Source organism: Oryzias latipes, chromosome 12 (genome assembly GCF_002234675.1).
Source record: "Oryzias latipes chromosome 12, ASM223467v1".
NCBI classification, from domain to species: domain Eukaryota; kingdom Metazoa; phylum Chordata; class Actinopteri; order Beloniformes; family Adrianichthyidae; genus Oryzias; species Oryzias latipes.
Genome location: NC_019870.2, coordinates 23,823,642 through 23,845,010, shown reverse-complemented (window position 1 = coordinate 23,845,010; position 21,369 = coordinate 23,823,642). Strand labels below are relative to the sequence as shown.

Genomic DNA, 21,369 nt, shown 5'->3' with positions numbered 1-21,369 from the left:
ATTTAAATAATTTTTTATACAGACCCTTGTCAAACCAAACAAGACCCCTTTTAGACGATCTTCTCCTGAGCTTTTTCCTTATTTTTTGTAGTTTAATTTGAAAGCTTAATCTACCAACAACGTTATACATTCATTTCAGAAGAAAGCAAATCAATAACTTTGGTGGATCTTTCAATCTGAATAAAAATGAGCAAAGCTGATAACTTTGCTTTCTAAATGTTCTTGCCAGCAGCGTTTCCATTTTAGCTCTGCACAGGACAGGACCTCAAACTTGAACTGATGAGAAATGTGGATGTAAAAACAAGCCGATTTCCAAACAAACGAAAAAATAAGGTCAAAGAGTAATAGCAAGAAACTCACCATAGTATAATATGATACAAGTAAAATCCAGTGAAGGTCCTAAGGCTTCAGAAAACTGATTAAAATTTCTTCTATGATTTGTTTCTCTCTTTAAAGATAATGGGATTTCACTCCTAATTCACCATTTGTGGGGAATAATTTTTCCTCACAGCACTGAACGCATCTCTAAGTGTCTGTGTCACCTTAGTGTGAACTCAGTTTTAGGGTCCAGAAGCAGAATCCTTGTAGACTTTGTCAGCAATTTGAAGCCCTATTCTAGGACATTTAAAGCTGAATTCAGATGGGGGGTTGACCCATACGGGTGTTGCAGGCCAGGTCAGGACTCTGTGTAGGCCAGTCAAGTACATCCACACCAGACTTTGTCATCCATGTCTTTATGGACCTTGCTTTGGTCACTGGTGCACAGTCATGTTGGAAGAGGAAGTGGCCCGCTCCAAACTGTTCCCACTAGGTTGGAAGCATACAATTGTCCAAAAGGTTTTGCATTCAGAGTTCCTTTCACTGGAACTAAGGGGCCAAGCCCAGGCCCTGAAAAACAACCCCACACCATAATTCCTCCTCCACCAAATTTCATACTCGGCACAGTGCAGTCCAAAATGAACCTCCAAACCCAGACTGACTTGTCCATCAGATTGCCAGATGGAAAAGCGTGATTCATCTCTCCAGAGAAGTCGTCTCCAATGCTCTAGAGGCCAGCGGGTGCGTGCTTTACACCACTTCATTCAACGCTTTGCATTGTGCTTGGTGATGGGTGGCTTGGATGCAGCTGCTCGGCAATGGAAGCCCATTCTAAGTGTCTGTGTATTGTACTTGGGCTAATCTGAAGGTCACTTGAAGTTTGGAGCTCTGTAGCAATTGACTGTGCAGAAAGTCAGCAACCTCTTTGCACTTTGCGCTTCAGCATCCGCTGACCCCTCTCAGTCAGTTTACGTGGCCTATCACTTTGTGGCTGAGTAACTGTTGATTCAAACTCTTTTATTTTGTTATGAAAGAGCTGACAGTTGACTGTGGAATATTTAGGAGCCAGGAAATTTCACGACTGGATTTGTTGCACAGGTGGCAGGCATCCTTTCACAGTTCCGAGCTGGAATTCCCTGAGCTCATGTTTGGAAACCTGCTGAGGAACGTTTGCATGGATCCTATCTTGTGTTTGTTCTTGTCTAGGAAAAAACAAAAAAAGTCTGTTTTTCATCTGAGCTTAAAAATCACCTTTTATATAGAAAACAATTTAAAGAAGTTCATGACCTGTCCTTTACCAGAGGCATGAGCGCAATACTTCATCAGAAATGTTTTACCTACTTTTTTTTGTCTAATTTAAGAATCATTTACAAAATGGAGTGGTGTGTCCTTGGTTCACTGCAGCTGATAAATCAGAAGAGACTTTTTGAGGGGATGGGGGCACCTCCAAAATAGTTTTTTTTTTCACAGGAAATATAGACTAACAAAAACCAATGTGCTGGCTGCTCACAGTACCTCATACTAGACTGTCAGAATGTGACATAACATAAAAAACAAATCAGCTACACAGCTGCTGGTTAAACATTACAGAGTCTTTCATTTGCTAGATGTGTCCTTTTCAAAGGTGCAGCCAGCCTGAGATCATCTAAATGTGGCCTTCAACTATTTATATATTTGCATCAACGTACCTTATTCCTCTTAAGTTATGACATATCTGCAGTGACGGCTCCTTAAACCTTGCATTTCATCCATTCACAGATTATATTTTCCCTTCTTTTAGGGGATGGAAATGATACAAACAACTAGTCATAGATAGTTGTTCTGTACTCTTTTCACATTGGCTTTACCAATAATGTAAAACAAATTTTGCGTCAGCTTTAGTTTTGTTGTGGGGAAAATTCCACTCATATTCACTGGGAATTTGGTATAAAACATAAATGTTAATATATGGTAATGCAGTTTCTAATTTTCTTTGCTTTACATGGTGATTAGTCCCCCCCCCCCCCCCCCCCAGTGTGTGTCCATCAGTTCTACAGGCTTTCATGTAAAGCAGATCCATTTTGTACTGCAGAACAGCACAGCTGCTCTGAATTTCACCTCTCGCTCAATTTAGCTTGCACTTAAATCACTTGCAATAATGCACTTTTTTAAAAGCAGCAGTTGCGCCATGTGGTCACCCTCATGCCTCCACCCCACCCCCACCCCTTTTATCTGATGACGGATCCATTCATGCAGCTTCCCTGCCTCAGCACAACCTGAACTCCAAGGTGCTGCAGTGACCTGCACCACACTAATGCAAGAAGCGCAAAAAAGTAAAAGACCTTCTGGGGGTCAATGGTTGGGATTTTCAAATGTGCTAATCCCCTGAGTGTATTCTGCCATGTGTTTTGCTTCACATTAACCCCACACTCCTCGCACTCTGTGGATTTAGTTAACTTTAGCAGCTCAGAACGTAAATGCTTTGCGTTATCACTGCCAGCATACCCACTGTGATGGGTACTGTCCATCTGTGATGTTGAAAACCAGACTGTAGACTATTCCGACTGTAGCACAGTCATTCTAACTCATACTGGGCCACACAGAACTACACTGTGCTACACTGGTCCCTACTGACTTATACTGGGCGCTAGTGAGCCAAACTGGGACCATGCTAAGTTATACTGGCCCTAACTATACTTTGCTATTCTGGGCCTTACAGGCATATACTAGACCATATTGAGTACTCATCCATACTGAGCTATGTTGACCTATACCGGACCATACTGGGCTATAATAGCAAAACAGAGCTAAACTGAGCTGTAATAAGTCAAACTCCATCATATGAGCCATACTGAGCTTTAGTGGGCCATACAATGTGATGAAATATTGGGCTATACTGAGTTATACTGTTCCAAACTGAGGCATACTGAGCTAAAGTGTACTTTGCTGCTCACTTGTATCTGTTTTTTAATGCCAGTGCATGCTGCTGAGGGGCTGAACCAGTGTGTTTTTGTTAAAGTTTAAAAGCTAGATTGGCAGTTGTAGGCTGCAGAGTGGAAAGAAATAAAGGGCTGATGTGGCAAAGCAACAGAGGCTTGAGGGAACGGTCACCTGGCAACCAGGAGATCAGATTTCAAACTCTGCGTGCACATGAGTGTGTTGTTTTGTCAGTGTCTTTGAGCATACGATGATATTTTCAAGCAACATTTGATGATATTAAACATTTTCTTCCCAGTCGAGCATCACACCAAAACCCACAGTAGCTGCAAAATGACATGATAAATCAGTTTTCTCAGTATTTTACCTCTTTTATAGTCTTTGTGTAGCTTGCCCGCTCCTTTTTTCACATGCACTGTGTGCCTGCAGGGCGAGTGTCTCTGGGGAAGAACGCCTCCCTGCGGCTGGAGCGCCTGCAACTTGATGACCAGGGATGGTACGACTGTCGGGTCCTCTTACTGGACAGGCCCTCAGATGAGCTGCGGAACAGCTCGTGGACTCTGCTCTCTGTGTCTGGTGAGGTTCTCCTTACAGAGCTGTGATTTTTCAAAGCAGACTATGGTGAGCAGCACAAAAAGAAAGATCAATCCAGCCATAAACAAGTGGGCTGCACCTTTGGTCCACACAATTGTTTTCACCAATTTTGTCAGTCAAACACAAAAGTTATGATAAATTACTTTATTTTTCCGCATTGATTCTGCTACATATTACCAGAGCTAACACGCCTTTGGCTGGTTATTAAAGCTCAGTGCTTTTTTGTAGCCAGCAGCTGTTTCGAAACTTTGACTGAGAAAAAATAAGAAAGAACTGAAGCCAAATGTTTGTTGAGATTCGCTCTGTACAGTGTTTTTCTGATCGCTGATATTATAGATCCAGCTTAGATAAAGCAGAATTCTGTTAAACCAGAACCCTCTGCCAACACACAGAACTGGGTTCCGTTTGAAGAAAACTGGACTGTGGGAATTAACTGGCATAAATCTGGCTCGATGGTCTGCTGTTGATACTGAAGCTGTGTAGATACTAGGCATGTGACGCGTGTTCTAGAACTTGCGCTCAGTGCGTTCTTGAACACGCGTCACATGCGTAGTATCTACACAGCTTAAGTATCTTTTAGTATACAGTGTTCACATTGGACTGTTGCTACTCGCTGCCCAATGCTACGCATCTCAGCCACCTACAGTTGAAAGAGGCTTGGTACGAAATGTTGAGACTCTGCAAATCTCGCGAATCTTACTCCAGACTTTTTACTTGACAGCTCTATTCCTATACAGTATTCCCCCTTTATTCGCAGAGGTTAGGGACTACAGACATCCGGGAATAGGCAGAATCCGTAAATACGGAGAACCCCTCCCCCCACCCTGCGGCCAAAGAATGTCTGTCACCATCCTTACTCATCAAAAACCCTTCTGATGCTTTATGCAACATTTATTTAAATATTTAATAAATATCGCTCAATGCAGTTTTTTTTGTTCTTCAGAGCATTAGACCTAACGTACTTTATAACACACATTATGAGTGTCACTCGTTCTTTTTGTGCCTTAAAAGCAGGAGCCCCGTGCTTCCGAGATGGCATTTTCTCCCAGGAGACGCGATTTCATCCATCATTCATTCATACGGATGATAATTATTCTCCGTGATTATCTTCCTTAGCATTTCAGGATATTTCTGGCTGTTTCTGAGTCAGCTGATGGCATTTCTCCATGCAGAGGCACAAACTTTGGTCATAGCGATTCAGGAACCGGTGAAACCACCTCCTGCTCGCTGTAAAATATTCTTCACCCTAAGGTAAACTGGAGGAGTCATGTGACTGAAAAACAAATCTGCGAATACGTGAAACCGTGTGTATGAAAGACTTGGTGTCGTATAGTTCCGTTCGGGCACAAATTTATTTCTCCTTCATGATTAATATTCAAATGGTTGGCACTTCTCAAATCCGAGTCCCTGATTGGTCAAAGTTTGACCGGGTTTAACTTTCAATATGCTTAGTACTTTGGCTGAATCCGAATTGCTTACCTACCCCCGCAGCTTCTCCCTATCCCTACATCTGCCCCCCACAAGTGTAGAGATATAGAAAGAATAGTGTCTTCAAATTTGGACATTACTGCCGTTTGATGATGTCACCAATAGTTACAGGTCATCTAGTTTACATCTACTTAGCATAGCTGCCAGTGCTCTAAAATGCATAACAACATTGGCTTTATAACTTTAAAAAGTCATGCAATATCAGCAGATCACCCTACCAGTGTAGGGATAGCCAGCCCTAAGACCCTACGGCTCCTCCCCAAAAAGTGACTTTTGGACACCAGTACAGCTTCAAATGCCCCTACAGCTGGAGCAATAGGGCTCCAACTGTAACGGAGTAGCTAATGTGCTTGAACGATCGAGTTTTGAACACAGAAGCCTAAATGGCACATCTACGTGTGTTACCATAGACTTCATTAGAAGTGGTTGCTTGAACGCGCATTGCAGAGGCAACTGTGAACATAGCTTTGCACATTCATTGGCCTCTCAGAAACAAAGCCATTCACAGCCCATACAACAGTAATCCGGTGGGATTTGTCTCAGTTGGCAGATAAATAAAACTGAAACTTTTCCAGATTGGTTTATTTTGACACTCTTTGCTGCACTTCTGCTGCTTTTCGCATCCATCTCTTTGGCGCCATGAGGATACCAACTTGGAGACAAGATGTGTTTATCCTAAAATTATCATTTTACCTCCAGCTTTTTACTCTCCTGGAATGACTGACAGTGGCTTGAGTGTGAGGATTTAAGTGGAAATATTTTGAGAAAAGACATCAGTTAATTGGAGCCATCCTTCTGCTGCTCTTCAGAAGTTCTCACGGTTGATGCCAGTTTTCTACTTTACAAAACACACAACTGTAGCTCATTTGAAATAAAAGACAACAACTATCCATGAAGTGTTTTATCAGCCTCATTAAGAGCATTCTGCTCTTTATGGAGACTTTCACCATAACTTTAAGTCATCTCATATTTCATTTGTTGTGCAAAGCTATGCTTTGACATATACTATAAAGAAGTCTTTAAACTTCAAAAACATCCTTAAAACTTTTTCAAACTGAGTAAACTTTTCAAATGGATTGGGTAATATGGAGAAACGTAAGAACTGCTGACTATCAGAACAGATTTTGTAAGGAATAATGGCTGCCTGCCGTTGATTTATTATCACACTTGTTGATAGGTTTAAATATTAAACTCTGATATGAAATATGCATCATTATTTTCACAGCTTTGAAGTTTATCTGTAGTTTGTAAAGCCTCTGCCATGACTCCACACACAAATGTACAGAAGAAACCTGCAGCAGGCTGCAGATCAAAGCCAGGCGTCAGGTTAGAGATGAGGATGATAATGGGCTCTGACTGTGTACTTGAGGCCTGCTGTAGCATGCCCTGCAGGTATTCTCTTTCACCTATCCTGTGCTCTTTTCCTAAACATATGAGACTGTCAAAGGCTGCAAAATCACAGATAAAATAACTCAATAACAAACATATTGCAATTTATAGGACCTTATACTTACAGAGGGAGAGAAATGAACTTGTATCTATTATAGAAATGTGTTTAGGATCAGAGTTTTTGTGGTTTGCCTGTGACTGGAGGGTTTGCAGATGATCAGAACGTCCATTGATGAGATCTGAGTCGGAGGAGGTTCGATTTGATATTTGCACTTTAGTTTTAAAAGTAATAGATTATGATGCTGCTAAACTTTGCTCAGTTTGCTGTATCAAGGCCAAACAGTAGTGTTAGGAAAACAGGAGCGGCAATCATTTATTCTTTAATATCTCCAAGAAAGTTGCTTTTCTGTATAATTGAGGTTGTCACATTTAGAAAAGTAATGTGCCTGATCGGAAGGCAGGGATGAAAACAGATGTCTAAATATTCTTTTTTCTTCACAGGTCCACCCACCTTTACAGAATTCCCACTCCCTGTATTGGAGGCACTGGCTGGAACTCATCTTTCTTTTTCTTGTGTTGCTATTGGAAACCCCACACCAACCATCACATGGCTGAAGGATGGCACTGTCATTCAAAACATCCACTATCAGGTACGTGTGAGTGCACAAAAATATAACTGAAACATACAGCTTTGGCCTAGATTATGTTGTAGGTGCCAGCAGTGGACAGTGGCAGATGATCAAAATTAAATCTTGTCATTACCGGAAATAAAAGGTACTGTTGCGGCTGGTCAAACACAAAACAAAACAAAAGAGTGGAACAAAAAGAGACAGAAAAAGCTTTTGCAAGCATCTGTTCTGTGGGGAGTTAATGACGGGTGAAAAACAGCTGAGTGGCAATCATTAACTAAATCCCAGAAACTCCACACAGAAACAGAAAGCGACACAAAAAGGCAACTAAGCACAGGAGAAAAAAAAAAAGAAACTGCATCTCAGAAATGACATTTATTTACACCAATTAAGGTCATCATTACATTAAATAGCAGTGAAACCGATTCAAAGCTGTTAGTGTTGATTTTCTATCAGAATAGACCTGATCATTTAAACCATCTGTGGTGGACATTTGTTTTAAAGCTGTATCTTCTAACATATTTTACTGAATGCAAAAAGTCTTGATATACCCAATGAGAGACGTTCAAGCCTTTTAGTGATAGTTTATACATTTAGTTGGAATGAAGAAATACGTTTTCTTTCACATGAAGATTATCAATATAGATTTTTATCCTAAATAAAGCAAGCTAGACAGCTCTTTTTATCTCTTAAATACAGGTTAATAAAATATCACAAATCTGTACTTTGTTTATATTTTGTAACATTAAAAAAAATTGTGCAAATAGTTAAACAAAATATTTATTTAATTCAACAATCTTCTTGTTTATAAAGATTATCAGATATTCTCATGTATTTCAACTTATGGTGGGGGAAAAAAGATACTGGAAGTCACCAATCCTACCAGTTGTCCATTTTAAAAAGATACATGTGTCCTGTAGTATTTATCATTGAGCCACTTTAGCTGTAAGACAGAATGTAAAAAAAGAATCCAGGAAATCACATTTTTAATTTTTAAAGAGTTTATTTATGCAGCAGAGAATAGGTTTTTGGTCCATTACAAAAGATCCTCTCAAACTTTGTAACCAAGACAACCATACTTGATTAGTAATGACAGAGGTCAGTTTTCTATAAGTCTACGTACACACCGGTTATGTGTGGCACGTTTAAGAATGTGCTTATCGTGAATTCCTGAACACGCTTTTAGCATGTGGTATTTACACAGGATACTGGTGCATGTCCTTAAAGTTGGAAGAGCCCTGGCGCAAAATGTTGAAGCGGTACAAGTCTTGCAAATTTTGCTCCAGCCGTTTCCTTTCATCGCTCTATTCCGATACGTGAAAGACTTGGTGTCATATAATTCTAGTGGGATACAAACTGCAATAATTATTTCTCTTCCATGATCAATTTTCAAACGGTTGGTTGGTACTTCCGTGTTTTGAACAGGATACTACCCGTACGTCACAAACAAATCTGAGTCTCTGATCAAAGTTCAACTGGTTCGACCTTCAGCGCACATTCAATGGCTGCCAGTTTTTTTTTATGTAGAAGCAAAATGGACCCTAAAACATCCGTAGCAATGCGTGAGCATGAGAGTTTTCAACACAGAAGCCCGGAACAAGCAGATGCACGTTTACAACGACTTTTCTTTGGAAGCAGTCACTCAAACGCACATTTCCAAACCGGGTATGAATGCAGCATCGGTAAGCCTTCACCTTGCGCTGTGGCTACTATGTTGGTCCATTATCAAAGGTCTTCTCAAGAGCTCATAGCCACTCTTTTGTTTTCCTGGTAATTTGTTTGGGATCACTGCCATGCTACAAAATCCAGCCACGTTTCATCCTCAATGATAGAAGGAGGTTTTTACCCAAAATCTCTCCATACATGGCTCTATTCATCCTTTCCTTCATACAGATCAGTCGTTCTGTCCACTTTGCAGAGAAGCAGCCCCAAAAGATTGAGGCTTCCATCCCTATGGTTCACAGTGGGATTGGTTTTACACAAACAGTTCTTGAAAAAAATGTGAAAAAATGTGAATTCCTGGATTATTTTTTTACATTTGGTCTCTCACAGTTGAAGTGTATGTATGATGAGCATTAAGGACCTCTCAGCCTTTTTAATTTGACAATTTACAGAATCTGCAACTGACAAATAGGTTTTTGCCCTGCTGTAAGTTTGATCAGCTGAAATAGTAAATGAGTTCTGGAAAAAAAATGTTTAGACATTTATGCTGCACAATCAATGGCAACATTGGCTAGTCAATCCAGCTGTCCTCTTTAGACACACATAGATTTTTACATCACATTTAGAAATGCACAAATACACTTTCTGCACCTGCTCTTCCCAGCTTGGTGGTTTGTTTGCAGCTCGTTCCAGCACACAGATGCAGAAACCTTCATGTTTTGAAGCGACAGTGCCAACCATCGCACACTGAGCTGCCCCACATGGAAGAGTCATTAAACTGAACCTTTGCCAGTGACCTCATTACAAAATTCAGCTTGGGAAATCTGCAAAGCACCACCAGAATAACCCATAGAGACCCTGAACCTATCCAAGCTATTTGGCTGCCATGATGGAAAAGGGTTTTAGTGAGAAAGCCTAATATGTTGCTAAATGTCAAGAGCCAGACGGAAATACAAAATGCAGCCATTCATGTTGGAGGCTCTACGTGATTAAAGGGGAGAATGTTTTCTGCTGCGTTTCAGCATGTTGAGGTTTGAACTTTTGGAATGCAGAAGATTTGTTGTGGATCTTGTTGCACCAGCGCAGAGAAGTACTAGTTTCAGATGTTAGTGAACTGACAACAAAATTCCATTCAGTTTTTATTATAAAGCCCAATATTACAACACAGTTGGTCAAGGAAAGGAAAAAAAAACAAGAAACTTCAAGGATGTCCACATGAAGGAGAGGACAGGTGATGTACCAGGACTGTTGAAGAAGAATTAGCTTATCTAACTCCACAACTACATATTTGAATAGTGTAGCAGATGGGCTTCATCCAGATGGAACTGGGATCTAGATGGAACAACTGGGGGCACGAGATGAGGTCCAAGGCCAAGGACAGGAGCACAAATAAATTATTAGTTAATCATTTTAAGTATGGATTTATTTAAATGGGGAGAGCAGCAAAAAAACAAAACAAAAAAAAAACAAAAAACCAACAGGTATAGATTCTAGTGAAACAAGTGTTCAATGGCTCATCAATCAGCAAAATGCCTGATAACAAACTGAGATTAGGAGTACTCTCCCAGGTCCACTGAAGCAATCAAGCAATGACATTTCATCTCCACCAAAACAAAAGAGCTGCAAGATTGTCAGGAGCAAGATTGCGACATACGCAAAGATGCGATTCAGACTATTGGCAAGCAGTATGATTAGATGGCACTGATTCAATAATTTGTAATAGATAATCAAGTAAACAAAGAAAAGTCAAACTGTAGCTGCTCCTTAAGTTCTTTAATATGATCAGGAAAAAGCCACGCTCCGACTGCTGATGTTTTGGTAGTTTATTTTCACGTAACCAAACGAATCACCATGAAAAACTAAAGAAAAACAAATTACCCTTTTCAGAATACACATATGCATAAAGATTTACAAAATTACAATATATTGAAACAATATTACCGTGTGCCCTCTGATCACATTTTAAGGAGTTGCTTTTCCATTTCATAGTCTTTGCACCGTGCTATATTCCGTCTTCTTCCAGCTTGTTCTCTGCTTTCTTTCTTATAACGCTAATGCTGCCCCATCAGACTCTTTATGACCAAACGCATGGACAGCGCATGCACAGTCAATTTTTCAGTTCACCACAAGGGGTCAGCAATGAGACACAAAATTTGAACATATAGAACATTTACAAAATGAAAACATTTTTCGTGACAGCTACACAAACTGTTTACCAGTGATCACAAGTACAGTGAGGAATCAGCTCAGGCGCCATGAAGGACTTACATCCTGCAGCTCTGATGCTACATTCACACCGACCTCAGTAACACGTGTTCAAGCGACCACTGCAAATGAAAAGTCTGTGTAATAGTGCGTATATGCGTATTTTGGACCTCCACGATTACAACTCTGTTGCTACGCACCTTTTTAAGTCTGTTTTTGGGCTTCACGTACAAAATGGGTGGCCACTGAATGCATGTTGAAAGTTGAAACCAGTTGAACTTTAACCAATCATGGCCTCAGATTTGGTAGTGACATATATAGATGGCGTCCAATTAAATTTATAGAAGTACCAACTGTTTGTAAAACGATCATGAAAGAGAGGTTAGTAATTAGATTAGATTTGTATCCTGCTGGAAATTCTAAGTCTTTCACATATCAAAATAGATCTGTGAAACAAAAGGTCTGGGGCAACATACACGATTATTTGCTGCTTATCTGCATCAACTTTTCGCACCAAGCCACTTCCAAAGGTGCATGCGCTAGTATCGAGTAACAACAGTCCAGTATGAACATCATATGCTAAAAGCTCGTTCAAGAACCCGTGTTCAGCGCTTTTTTTGATTGCACGACACATGCCCAGTGTGAATGTGTAATGACAAGGTCCTCTACTGAAGCACACTTACAGACTCATGAAGGTTGCCGATGAACCTCTGAAGGATTCAGGTGAGACCTGGATGAAAGTGGTGAGACCAACATCAAGGTCTTTGGAAAAGTGTCTTTGCAAAAGACACCTTTTCTGGATCAAACACAGATGTGGAGTCAATGCTTAAGACTGTTCACCACATCAAAGGGATGTATTGGGCCATGTACCATCAAATCTTGGACTAGAAACTCTGTTCTTCAAAAGACATAAATATACTTACAAAAACAAAGGACTCCCTTAAGAAAAGTTCCACGGGGTTCTGGAGAAACCTGGCCATCTTTAGATCTTAATCTCAGGAAAACTCTTTAAAGAAAACTGTAGGCTGCAGTTTCCAAATGTCACCCAGGAAACTCTAATAATTCGGAGAGGATCTGAAAAGAGAATCAACAAAAACTCCTGAGGTGTTTCTGACCCTGGAAACAACAGCCACCAACTCCTAAATCAAGTTTTCAGAGATCTGAAAGAGTTCAAACGGTTATTGTGTTGTGAGGCAAATCAGTTCTTACCTTTATTAAACATTGTTTTATATTTCCTCTGTAAGTATATAAAATACCTTCCTTCCTGTTGATGTTTGTAGTTTATTTTATAACCTCTCTATTGTTTGCTCTCACCCTCTCCTCACTTTATCTGTCATATCAAATTTTCCAGGGTGGAGTCTTATCTCTGCCTGCAGTGAGCACGCAGTCAGCGGGGATGTACACCTGCCACGCCTCCAACTCTGAGGGAAACGTGACTCGCGTCACAAACGTGAAGATCAAAGGTCAGCTGTTGTCTGGCTGTCTGTCTGGATGCTGCCTGCCTGTTTCCACGCCGCCTGTGATCTTCCTGTCTCTGATTGACCTAAAGCCACCATCATTTAAATGTCTCTTTCTCCGCCTTGCATCATGCAACAGAGAAGTGGAAGAAACTCCAACTGAACTCAGACCTTATCTTTTAACTTACTAAATATTTTCAGTGTCAGAATATGAGTCCAGATATCATCTGATAGTTTGGAGTGCGGTCTTATCGCTTTCAAGCTTTCTGTTTTGCTCAATTTTAGAGACGTACAGTAGCGTGAATGCAAGATAAGAAATATTTGTATAAATAAGGACTCAATAGCAAGGCAGTCTGGGTATACTATTAGAAAAATGTAATTTTACACAGTGTCATTATTTAGGAAAAAAGGAGCAGAGACAGGGGTTTTGTGACAGACGGTGATAACTGTCTGTCATGTACTGGTCTTCATCCGGCTTTTCTGCAGATTTTCAGGCTTTAGGAGTAGACGAAACAGAGGGAACACTAGCAATGATCTTAAAGAAACAGTAACTAATCTTCATTACTCTTAGGTTACATTTCACTGGGCTCCTGCGGCTTGTTAAATCGTGAAAAAGGATGCCGATTTGTGACAAATTTCCCTTATAGATTACACTGACTTAGAAAAGCAAGAAGACTGCACCAATGGGTTCATTAAGTTTTGCTTAGTATTTGCACTGGGATCCACATAGGTGTTAAATAAAACAAATTTTAATACTATGGGATAGTTGTACAACTCTTATGTAATGGAAACATCAGATTCTTATACTCCAACCCTTTAAAGACCCACTACCATCATCTATTGTCCTGGCCAGCACAAGAATTGCTGAAATTCTTATGCTGCTACTGATGAAGTCTTCGAAGTTTTCTAAATAAAACCTAAGCAGTGATTTTGCTAAACATATCTTAACATGCTCCCTAGAGATCCAAAAAACGTTTCTTTACGAACATGAAGTGTAATCACATGTAATAACGGATCCATACACTTCTGTTGAATGAAAACAAATCTTATTTAATGTACTTCTTAATGTCAACCCCAAAAACATCTTAATAGAGTCCCACTCCGATCATCTTTTGATCCATTTTCAAAGCATTCCCAGTGGACTTTTAATTATGATTGTGACGTTTTTCGCCAAAATCCAAAAAACCTGTTGTTTTCTAGGACATTAGGAAGTTCATTAGAAACTCACCTCTGAGTTCTCGTAAGCTTAGCTTCCGCTAATATCCCATCATCCCTTTGTTTCGACTCTCTCCCGCTAGCTTACAGCCCCCCACACCCCCAAGCTAACATTACCGGTGCAACAATGCTGAGGAGCGACAGCCGTACAGTTTAGAGCCAGATTCCAGCTCAGACAAGGAAAACAAAGATGCACATGGATCTATTTATCTACAAGTGGATGCATCAGAATGGAGTGGAGCAGGGAGCTTGTGGCCAACTGTTCCAACTGTGTATTTTTTTATCTGCTAATGATTTAACCCAATTTAAATAAAGAAATACTCAGAAATGCAATTACATGTCCTCCATCATGAGAACATTTTAAAACACCAAAAACACAGTTTTCATTGGATTGGGTCTGTAAATGTTACAAGTTTGCATATTTTTGCAATGGTGTGTTCCTGGATACTCTGAAGCCATTGTGACCCAGTGAAAACATAGATTTTCCTCGTTCTGAATCTGACATTTTGGCAAAATCACAATAAAGTAACCCGCATATAGAAAAGGGAAAAGCCTTAAAGTTCACAGAGACGTTTTGGAAACTATCTTTTAAATGCTGTTCACAGTTTGTTTCTAAAAGTAGAGGCTCAGGAAGATGAAACATTTACTCTTACAAAGTTAGATCTGAACAACCTGCAAAACTTTTTAAATGAGAGCTTGAGCAGAGTTTGAACACAATGGGCAGGAGCCTGTTTGAAAAAAGAAAAGTATACATAAAAAAAAGTGAATCCTTTGAATCTTGGGATGTTAGTTTTTCAGACTTTTACTGCATGTGCTTTACTGCTTTTTTTCATAAAGCCTTGCAAGTGGAGGAAACTTTATTTTTACAAACAACTGCAACTATTTTGCAGTGACTAAAACTACCTTGTAGCAGCCAGAGTTATTTATTTTTTTGGAGGCAGTTGGAGTGAAAAATACAAATATTTTCTGTTGACAAAATGGAAAACATTTCAGAAAAATCTGATTCAGGTGATTTGTGAGCTTTTTGGCTCCAGATTGTCGGTCGACTACACACAGATTATACTAATATGACGCTGTGCATCATTGGATTACACCAACACTGTGCGGCATAATACTCTGTAGAATTTATTTCTGACTTCTCTCTGTACTCCTAATCCAACTCTTTCCGCGGATTCTCTTCCTGTAGCATGAGGAGTTCACATATAGGCATAAGCTCTCCAATGTTTTCACATATTTGGAAATCTGACGCTCATATTTGCAGCATTTGGTCTAACAGTCCATGTAAACATGCATCTGAGCTTTGGCCCCTCTTTTCTGCGGCATTGCCACATGCATGGATTAGTAAAGACTAATGGTTTATCTAGTTTAACCTAAAAGCCTGTAGTAACCTCTAAAACCTTTCACTCAAACACTTTGCACATGTATGATTACGAACCAAATCTGTAATGACCGTATCAGAGATTATGTTGCTGTTCATAAGAACTAAGAAAGGCTGTGTGTCTGGACTTTTATATTAGCTCTTAGCACACAGCTCACAGAGGTTTGTGCAGCAGATAAATGGGCCATCATAACAGCACTCTGCACTGGCTGTGTTTGATTAGGTTTCAAGGCAATTATGTTGTTAAAACTGAAGACACAGGGACCGGGGGAGATAGTTGCATTCCTTTTATTGTTGTTGCTTAAAAGGTTATGCTTGAAAAAGAATTTTTAGTTGCTTTTTAGTTTTTGACCTTTGCCTCGGCTCATATGAGCTCATTTATCAAGTTGATGCTCATGCAAACTAAGTTAAATGTAAGATATTTCAGCAGGTGTTTATTACTTTTAGAATATAAACTTTGTTCAACTTTTAGATGAACTTTTTGAATCTAAGAGTGGTAAACACGGTCTTGGTAATTTCAATAGCAACAGACATGGTAAACAATGAGGTTAGAGCATCATGGGAAATATTTAAAGACCCACGCCAATAAAAATTGTGTTTTTAGTGTTTTTAACATGTCTAAATATAAAGAAAGTTAAGCTTAAAATTCCATTTTTGAGTATCGTATTTTCCACACTTTAAATCGCTTTTTGTGAAAAAGCGATTTAAACCAAAATGTAACAAGAATAAAGCACTAATAATTTATTGAATATTAACTGATTGATCATTTATTCCTTTTGCAAGTGACTATGGTATAAGTGGGATTATGGCCTTGAGTGCCGTTAGTTTCTGATGATGGACACCTCATCAGCCATTATCCTCTTTATAAATTAAAATATTCTTATATACTAATCCATATATAAGAAGGTCCAGATTACAAGGCGCCACTGTCATTTTATAAAAAAAAATTGAGACTCTAAACTTTTCCTTATAGAGTGGAAAATCAGTACTTCTACTCTAATCAATTCGTTCTATTCAAACCGTTATGAATCAGGACAATAAAATGTTCAACAAAGATTTTATTTGTGATTTAGAACATACACTGGAGGGGAAGGGGGGGGGGGTTGCTCTGCACCATGGTCCCACCCACAACTTTGAGGCAAATTTCTAATGAACTGCTGCTGCTCTGCAGAAACTATGTCCTAGAAAACAACACAGGTTTTTAAAACAGCTCCAAAGATGATCGGAGTGGGTCTTTAAAATATGCTGTGTCATTTCTCATTTTAGTAATAAAGCAAAATTCCTACCGCATATGGCAAAATACATTCTCTCTACCTGCACATCAAAGTATAGCTCTCCAGTATGGGAAAGGTCAGAATTTGGTTTTTCTATTTTGCTTTGACATCTGGAGGTAGATTTGGACAGAGGAAGATTCCGTATGAGACGAGATAGCGTGTGACATGCTCAGTTGGTCTCTTACTGTCTTTTGTCACTGCCGCCTCACTTCTCATTCGTTTATGCACTTCACTGCACAGCCAATATGAGTGATCTCCCTCACTGACTGACCTGACATGTTGAATCGACCTATAAAAATATGAGCTGGATCTGGCGGAGCTGAATGCGTGAAAAGACAAGAGAGATGGGGCTCCTGCAATCACCTACAGGCTTTTTCTGCCTCAAGGAGCAGCAAGGATGCGAGTCTCTTTCAGGCGTTCACTCTTACTTTGTGGCTTTAGGAGAAAGTTTTATGAAATCCCTGAATTTCCCTAAAGAGTAAAACACATATTTGTTCACTTCTGTATGAGGAACATATTTAACAATCACCATTTTGTATAAAAGATCAAGCAATTTATCAGAATAACCAAGTAAGTGTGATGTTTTTGTCTCTTTTTTTATCAACAGGTCCGCCGGTGATCGTTGTTCCTCCAAAAAGTAGCTCCCTCAACATGTCCCAGAATGCATTTCTTCAGTGCCAGGCAGTGGCTGACCCCCCCAACATGACATATGTGTGGCAGAAAGGTGGAGAAAACGTTTACCACATAGAGTAAGTGCAGCTAAACAGTTTTGTCCTAATCTGAACTATTTTCAACAGATTTCACCTCTTTTCATTTTCTGTCTATAAGAGAGGCAGAAGACTAAACACACAAAGATGGCAAGCATTAACACAATAAAAAGAAATATGATAACAGTGCTCAAATTTGAAGAAAAAAAAAGGTTTTTAATGTTGAAATATACATTTATTTTCCTTGTATGTCATCATAGAGGCTGCTGCACAGAAAGAATGTGGAGCGGCTGAAGTCTGTGCTTTTATTTTTATTTTTTCACTTAGGTTTTAATAATATGTGGCACAGCTGCATGAAAGCCAGACTCCAAACAAAACCCTATTTTAACAAAAGCAACTCCTAAAAGCCTGATTTCCATTCATGCAGATGGCCGCAAACTGGTCTGACAGCATGGAGCTTTTACTCCAGCTAAAGAGGAGAGATTTCAAAACAAGTGCTGTTGATCATGTGTGACCAAAAAGTCTCCTAAACAAACAAAAATGCACAGAATTTTCTGTAAAGCCTTTGGTTTCGGGATTCGGGAAATCTGTCTGGCATAAAGCAGCATTTTAGGTTCATTGTACCGTTTATGCAAAAGTAATAATGGTGGTTTTACAAATGTCAAATGAAAATAGCATCTTTTTTTAAACCCCTCCTGCTGCTCAGGATATCCCAGCTGCCATCATGTGATGGGCACCGGGCAGGTCTGAGGAAAAAGAAGCCTGAGGTGATTCAGAAACCTTGTCATCATATGGTCTGTCCTGCAGAGCTGCTTCTGTTCAATTATTTACTAGTGTCACCTTTGTCTGCTCACACTTGTTGCAGACTTTGCAGTGCAGCCAAGCAGAGAGGGGATGTTCAGCACAAACTACACAAAAGCAGAGCAAACGCAGAGCAGGAAAAAGCCAATTTCCTGTGACCTAAATTCAATTTTGTTTATTCAGATTTGTTGCACATTAAGGATTCCACTCATCAAGCAAATGTTAATTTAGTTTGCAAAAGAATCAAAGCAAATACATTTCCCTGTTTTCCCAGTGCTATTTTAATTATGATTATTCCATGTTAAGCCAAAACCCAAAAACCTGTATCGTTTTTTTACATAGTAGCAGGAGTTAATTAGAAAAAGATTTTCTAAGTTGTGGGCGGGGCCTTTGGCACAGAGTAAGCCCGCCCCTTTCCCATCGCTGAGAATATTTTCATCATGTATCTCCACCCCCACGTGCACGTGCAGACTGCCACACTGCTCCCTGTCTGCTTCATCCCTCCTCCTTACCTACAGTGTATTGATGGACAGATTTTTTTTCGCTCATCTTAGTGTCAGATTTTCACCTTTTATGTAACATTCGTCTTTCCAGCAGATCTGGTATAATTGTTACAGCTTAAAATAATAACTTATTCAAATCAGTGCTTGTATCCCCCACCTTTTCACCTTTCTTCCTTTTACTCTCTTCCACCCTCCCCTCACATTCTTCCCCTCTCCCTTCCCACACACACTAAATGTAACAAATAAATAAAAAATAATACGACAAAAAGGGGTTTATACAAATGTACACTCTAGTTTCTTGAAGCTATATAACCTCTTTTTGTGATAGTAAAACCTGTCCAACACAAAAAGCCTTCAGCTCTAATCTGTTTGCTCAGCTGTTGGACAGAACAAGTTAGAAAAAAAAAAAAAAAGAGAATATTTTCATCTGCCCCTGATTCATAATGATTTGAATAAAGAACTACACAGAATTCCACGTTTAGGCTCAGCTTTCTTTCTAGATGTCCTCCATCATCAGAGACATACCACAAGAACATGTTAAAAACACAAAAAACATCATTTTCATTGGAGTGGATCTTTGACAAATTGACACCTTGACAGTGATGCAGCAGCTTCTAACAAGACTCGTCTGTATGTTATGTATTTTTTAAATGTTTGCTTTATATGATGTGTTGTACACCGTCTCTGTGCAGAAGTGAAGAGCACATTCTTAACTGATGAAGACAAAGTTTGGGATTTTCAAGCAATCTCAGTTTTCCAGCTTTCTTTTCTATTAAATGTCCTTCTGCATTGTAGTGATAAGTAAAGGATATACAGCTAAATTACTCAAAATGAAATGACTTTTCTGTTGTAACCTTTAATGGCAGTGTTACTGGTAAACGCTCCAAAGTTTCTTTGGTAGACCGAAGCAAACAGCTCTGCCAAAACCAGTCCTGTTACTAATGAAAGGAAGCTTTGTTCATTGGCTGTGTGCTCTGGAGACCGGGGGGAAATGTACACGGACAAGTCTGAGGATTTAATGAGAAGTGGATTTTTTTCTGCTACTTAACATGTGCAATTCAGATTGTCATAAAAGAAGACGAAAGAAAGAAGAGAAAAAAACTTCAAGGTTCCTTCTTCTAGGTTAAGGTATTTGAAGTCACACAAAAAGATTTTCACCTTGATGTTTAGTGTATAAAGCTGTACAAAATAAATTGACAGAAGGCTACACTAAGGTCTAAAAAACAAGTTAACTGTGCTGTCTTTGCTGAAAAACATACTGTACTTCAAGTAATGTGAAGGCTCAGTGACCTGCAGAAATAAACTGTAAAATAATTGATTTGTTGTTTTAAATTCACTGCTGCGCAGTAGTAATCCATCAAAATTCAATAAATGCAAATCCGGCCATGACGTGTCATCATTTTAAATGTCATGCAGAGATCCTGTTGCCCTGCTGTGACCAAAATAGGCAAAGCGAGTTTATTTGTATTGCTCAATCCATGCATAATATCATGTGCTTTATAGAAAAAGACACACTCAAAACAGACAGAAGTCAAAGTTAGGACAGCTAATTCTCGATTAAAATCTCAAAAATCCCAGTTCCAACAGGAAAACCAGCAATAAATGAGAAAAGTCCTTGTCAAACAAGGTGAAAAGAAGAGTGCGGCTCGAAGACTTTCAGCTGTCATACGCTAAGCTTTTTGTTTGGACTTAAACATTAGCGGTTTTGAAAGAACACCAATTCTGTGAAATATAACAATTATACAATAACAACAGTTATTAATAAGGGAACATTTAGTAGAGCATCTTACTTTTGTGTTGTACTAAAACCCCGACCACTAGTTGGCAGCACAGCACAAAAAGCCTCTTTCAGCAGCTCTTCACCGAAAAAACATCAATTCTAACATTCAAAAACATGCATTCTATTCAGTTTTGCTGTACAATTGTAGCCAATCATTTTGCCTTTCCAGCGATTGGGGGTGGGTTCATATTAGAATGAGTGAGGCTGTGAAGATGCTGAAGGCAAAGCAAGTCAAAGTTTGTTTGTACTTCCCAGCAACAGATTCCAATTCAGGGAATATGGATCCGAGTGACGTGTCCAACTCTGAAAACAGACTGTTGTCGTGGCGATAAGGGGTGAAATACGTGTTTACTTCAGCATGTGTGAAAATGGAAATGGAGCGCTGCAGTGCAGGCTGTCAGAAAGAAGGTGATAAAGCATCGTTTCCACATTCAAGTGCTCTTCTTCTCCCTATGATGCAGCTTCGTCACACTTGAATGTTTATGGGAAAATTGCTGTGTTTTTTTCTTAATTTTAGAGGCTCAAGAACCATTCAGCCACCGGAACCATTTTAAAAGTACTGGTTCGGCACCGGCACTAGATAAAATCCTCGCATTACTCATCCCCAATGTCAGCTGAAAAATCAGATTGCCATGTTGGGGATTGTTCGTTGTTTCTTCAGTTGTTTATTCAAGCTGCCATTTGTTAAAGTATATTCAATCAATATGGGAAGCCTTTTTTTATAACCATGCTAGTTCTGGATTCACACCAGATGCAGTTCGCATCGGACGCCTAGGTTTTTATTTATTTATTTATTTATTTTTTTACTTGTCCTGTCCAACAGCTGGGCAGGCAGATGAGAGCTGAAGGCCTCTTGTGTTGGACATTTACTTTAACAATAGGGGTTGTTAATCTTCAGACAAACCAAAGGTATGTCTGAATAAACCCCTTTTGTAATTGAGGCCAAGCTTTATTAATTTTGATCATGTTTGAAAATCTTTGGTGTTGGACCGGACGGAAAAGGAATGTTTTGACACGTGTCAAATTCGTTGCTCGACGCCTGTTCAAAAATGT

General features: G+C 39.4%; 1 protein-coding gene across 2 annotated transcripts in view; it reads left to right on the top strand.

The window, feature by feature from the left end:
• The window catches only part of igsf9 (immunoglobulin superfamily member 9), an 85,402-nt gene that overhangs the window by 32,394 nt on the left and 31,639 nt on the right, over positions 1 to 21,369 (top strand). For both annotated transcript variants that reach the window (XM_020707826.2, XM_011482007.3), the window contains exons 4-7: positions 3,664 to 3,810; positions 7,207 to 7,355; positions 12,553 to 12,664; positions 17,133 to 17,274. In XM_020707826.2, coding sequence (XP_020563485.1) covers positions 3,664 to 3,810; positions 7,207 to 7,355; positions 12,553 to 12,664; positions 17,133 to 17,274 — 550 coding nt within the window. The remainder of the gene's footprint in view (positions 1 to 3,663; positions 3,811 to 7,206; positions 7,356 to 12,552; positions 12,665 to 17,132; positions 17,275 to 21,369) is intronic.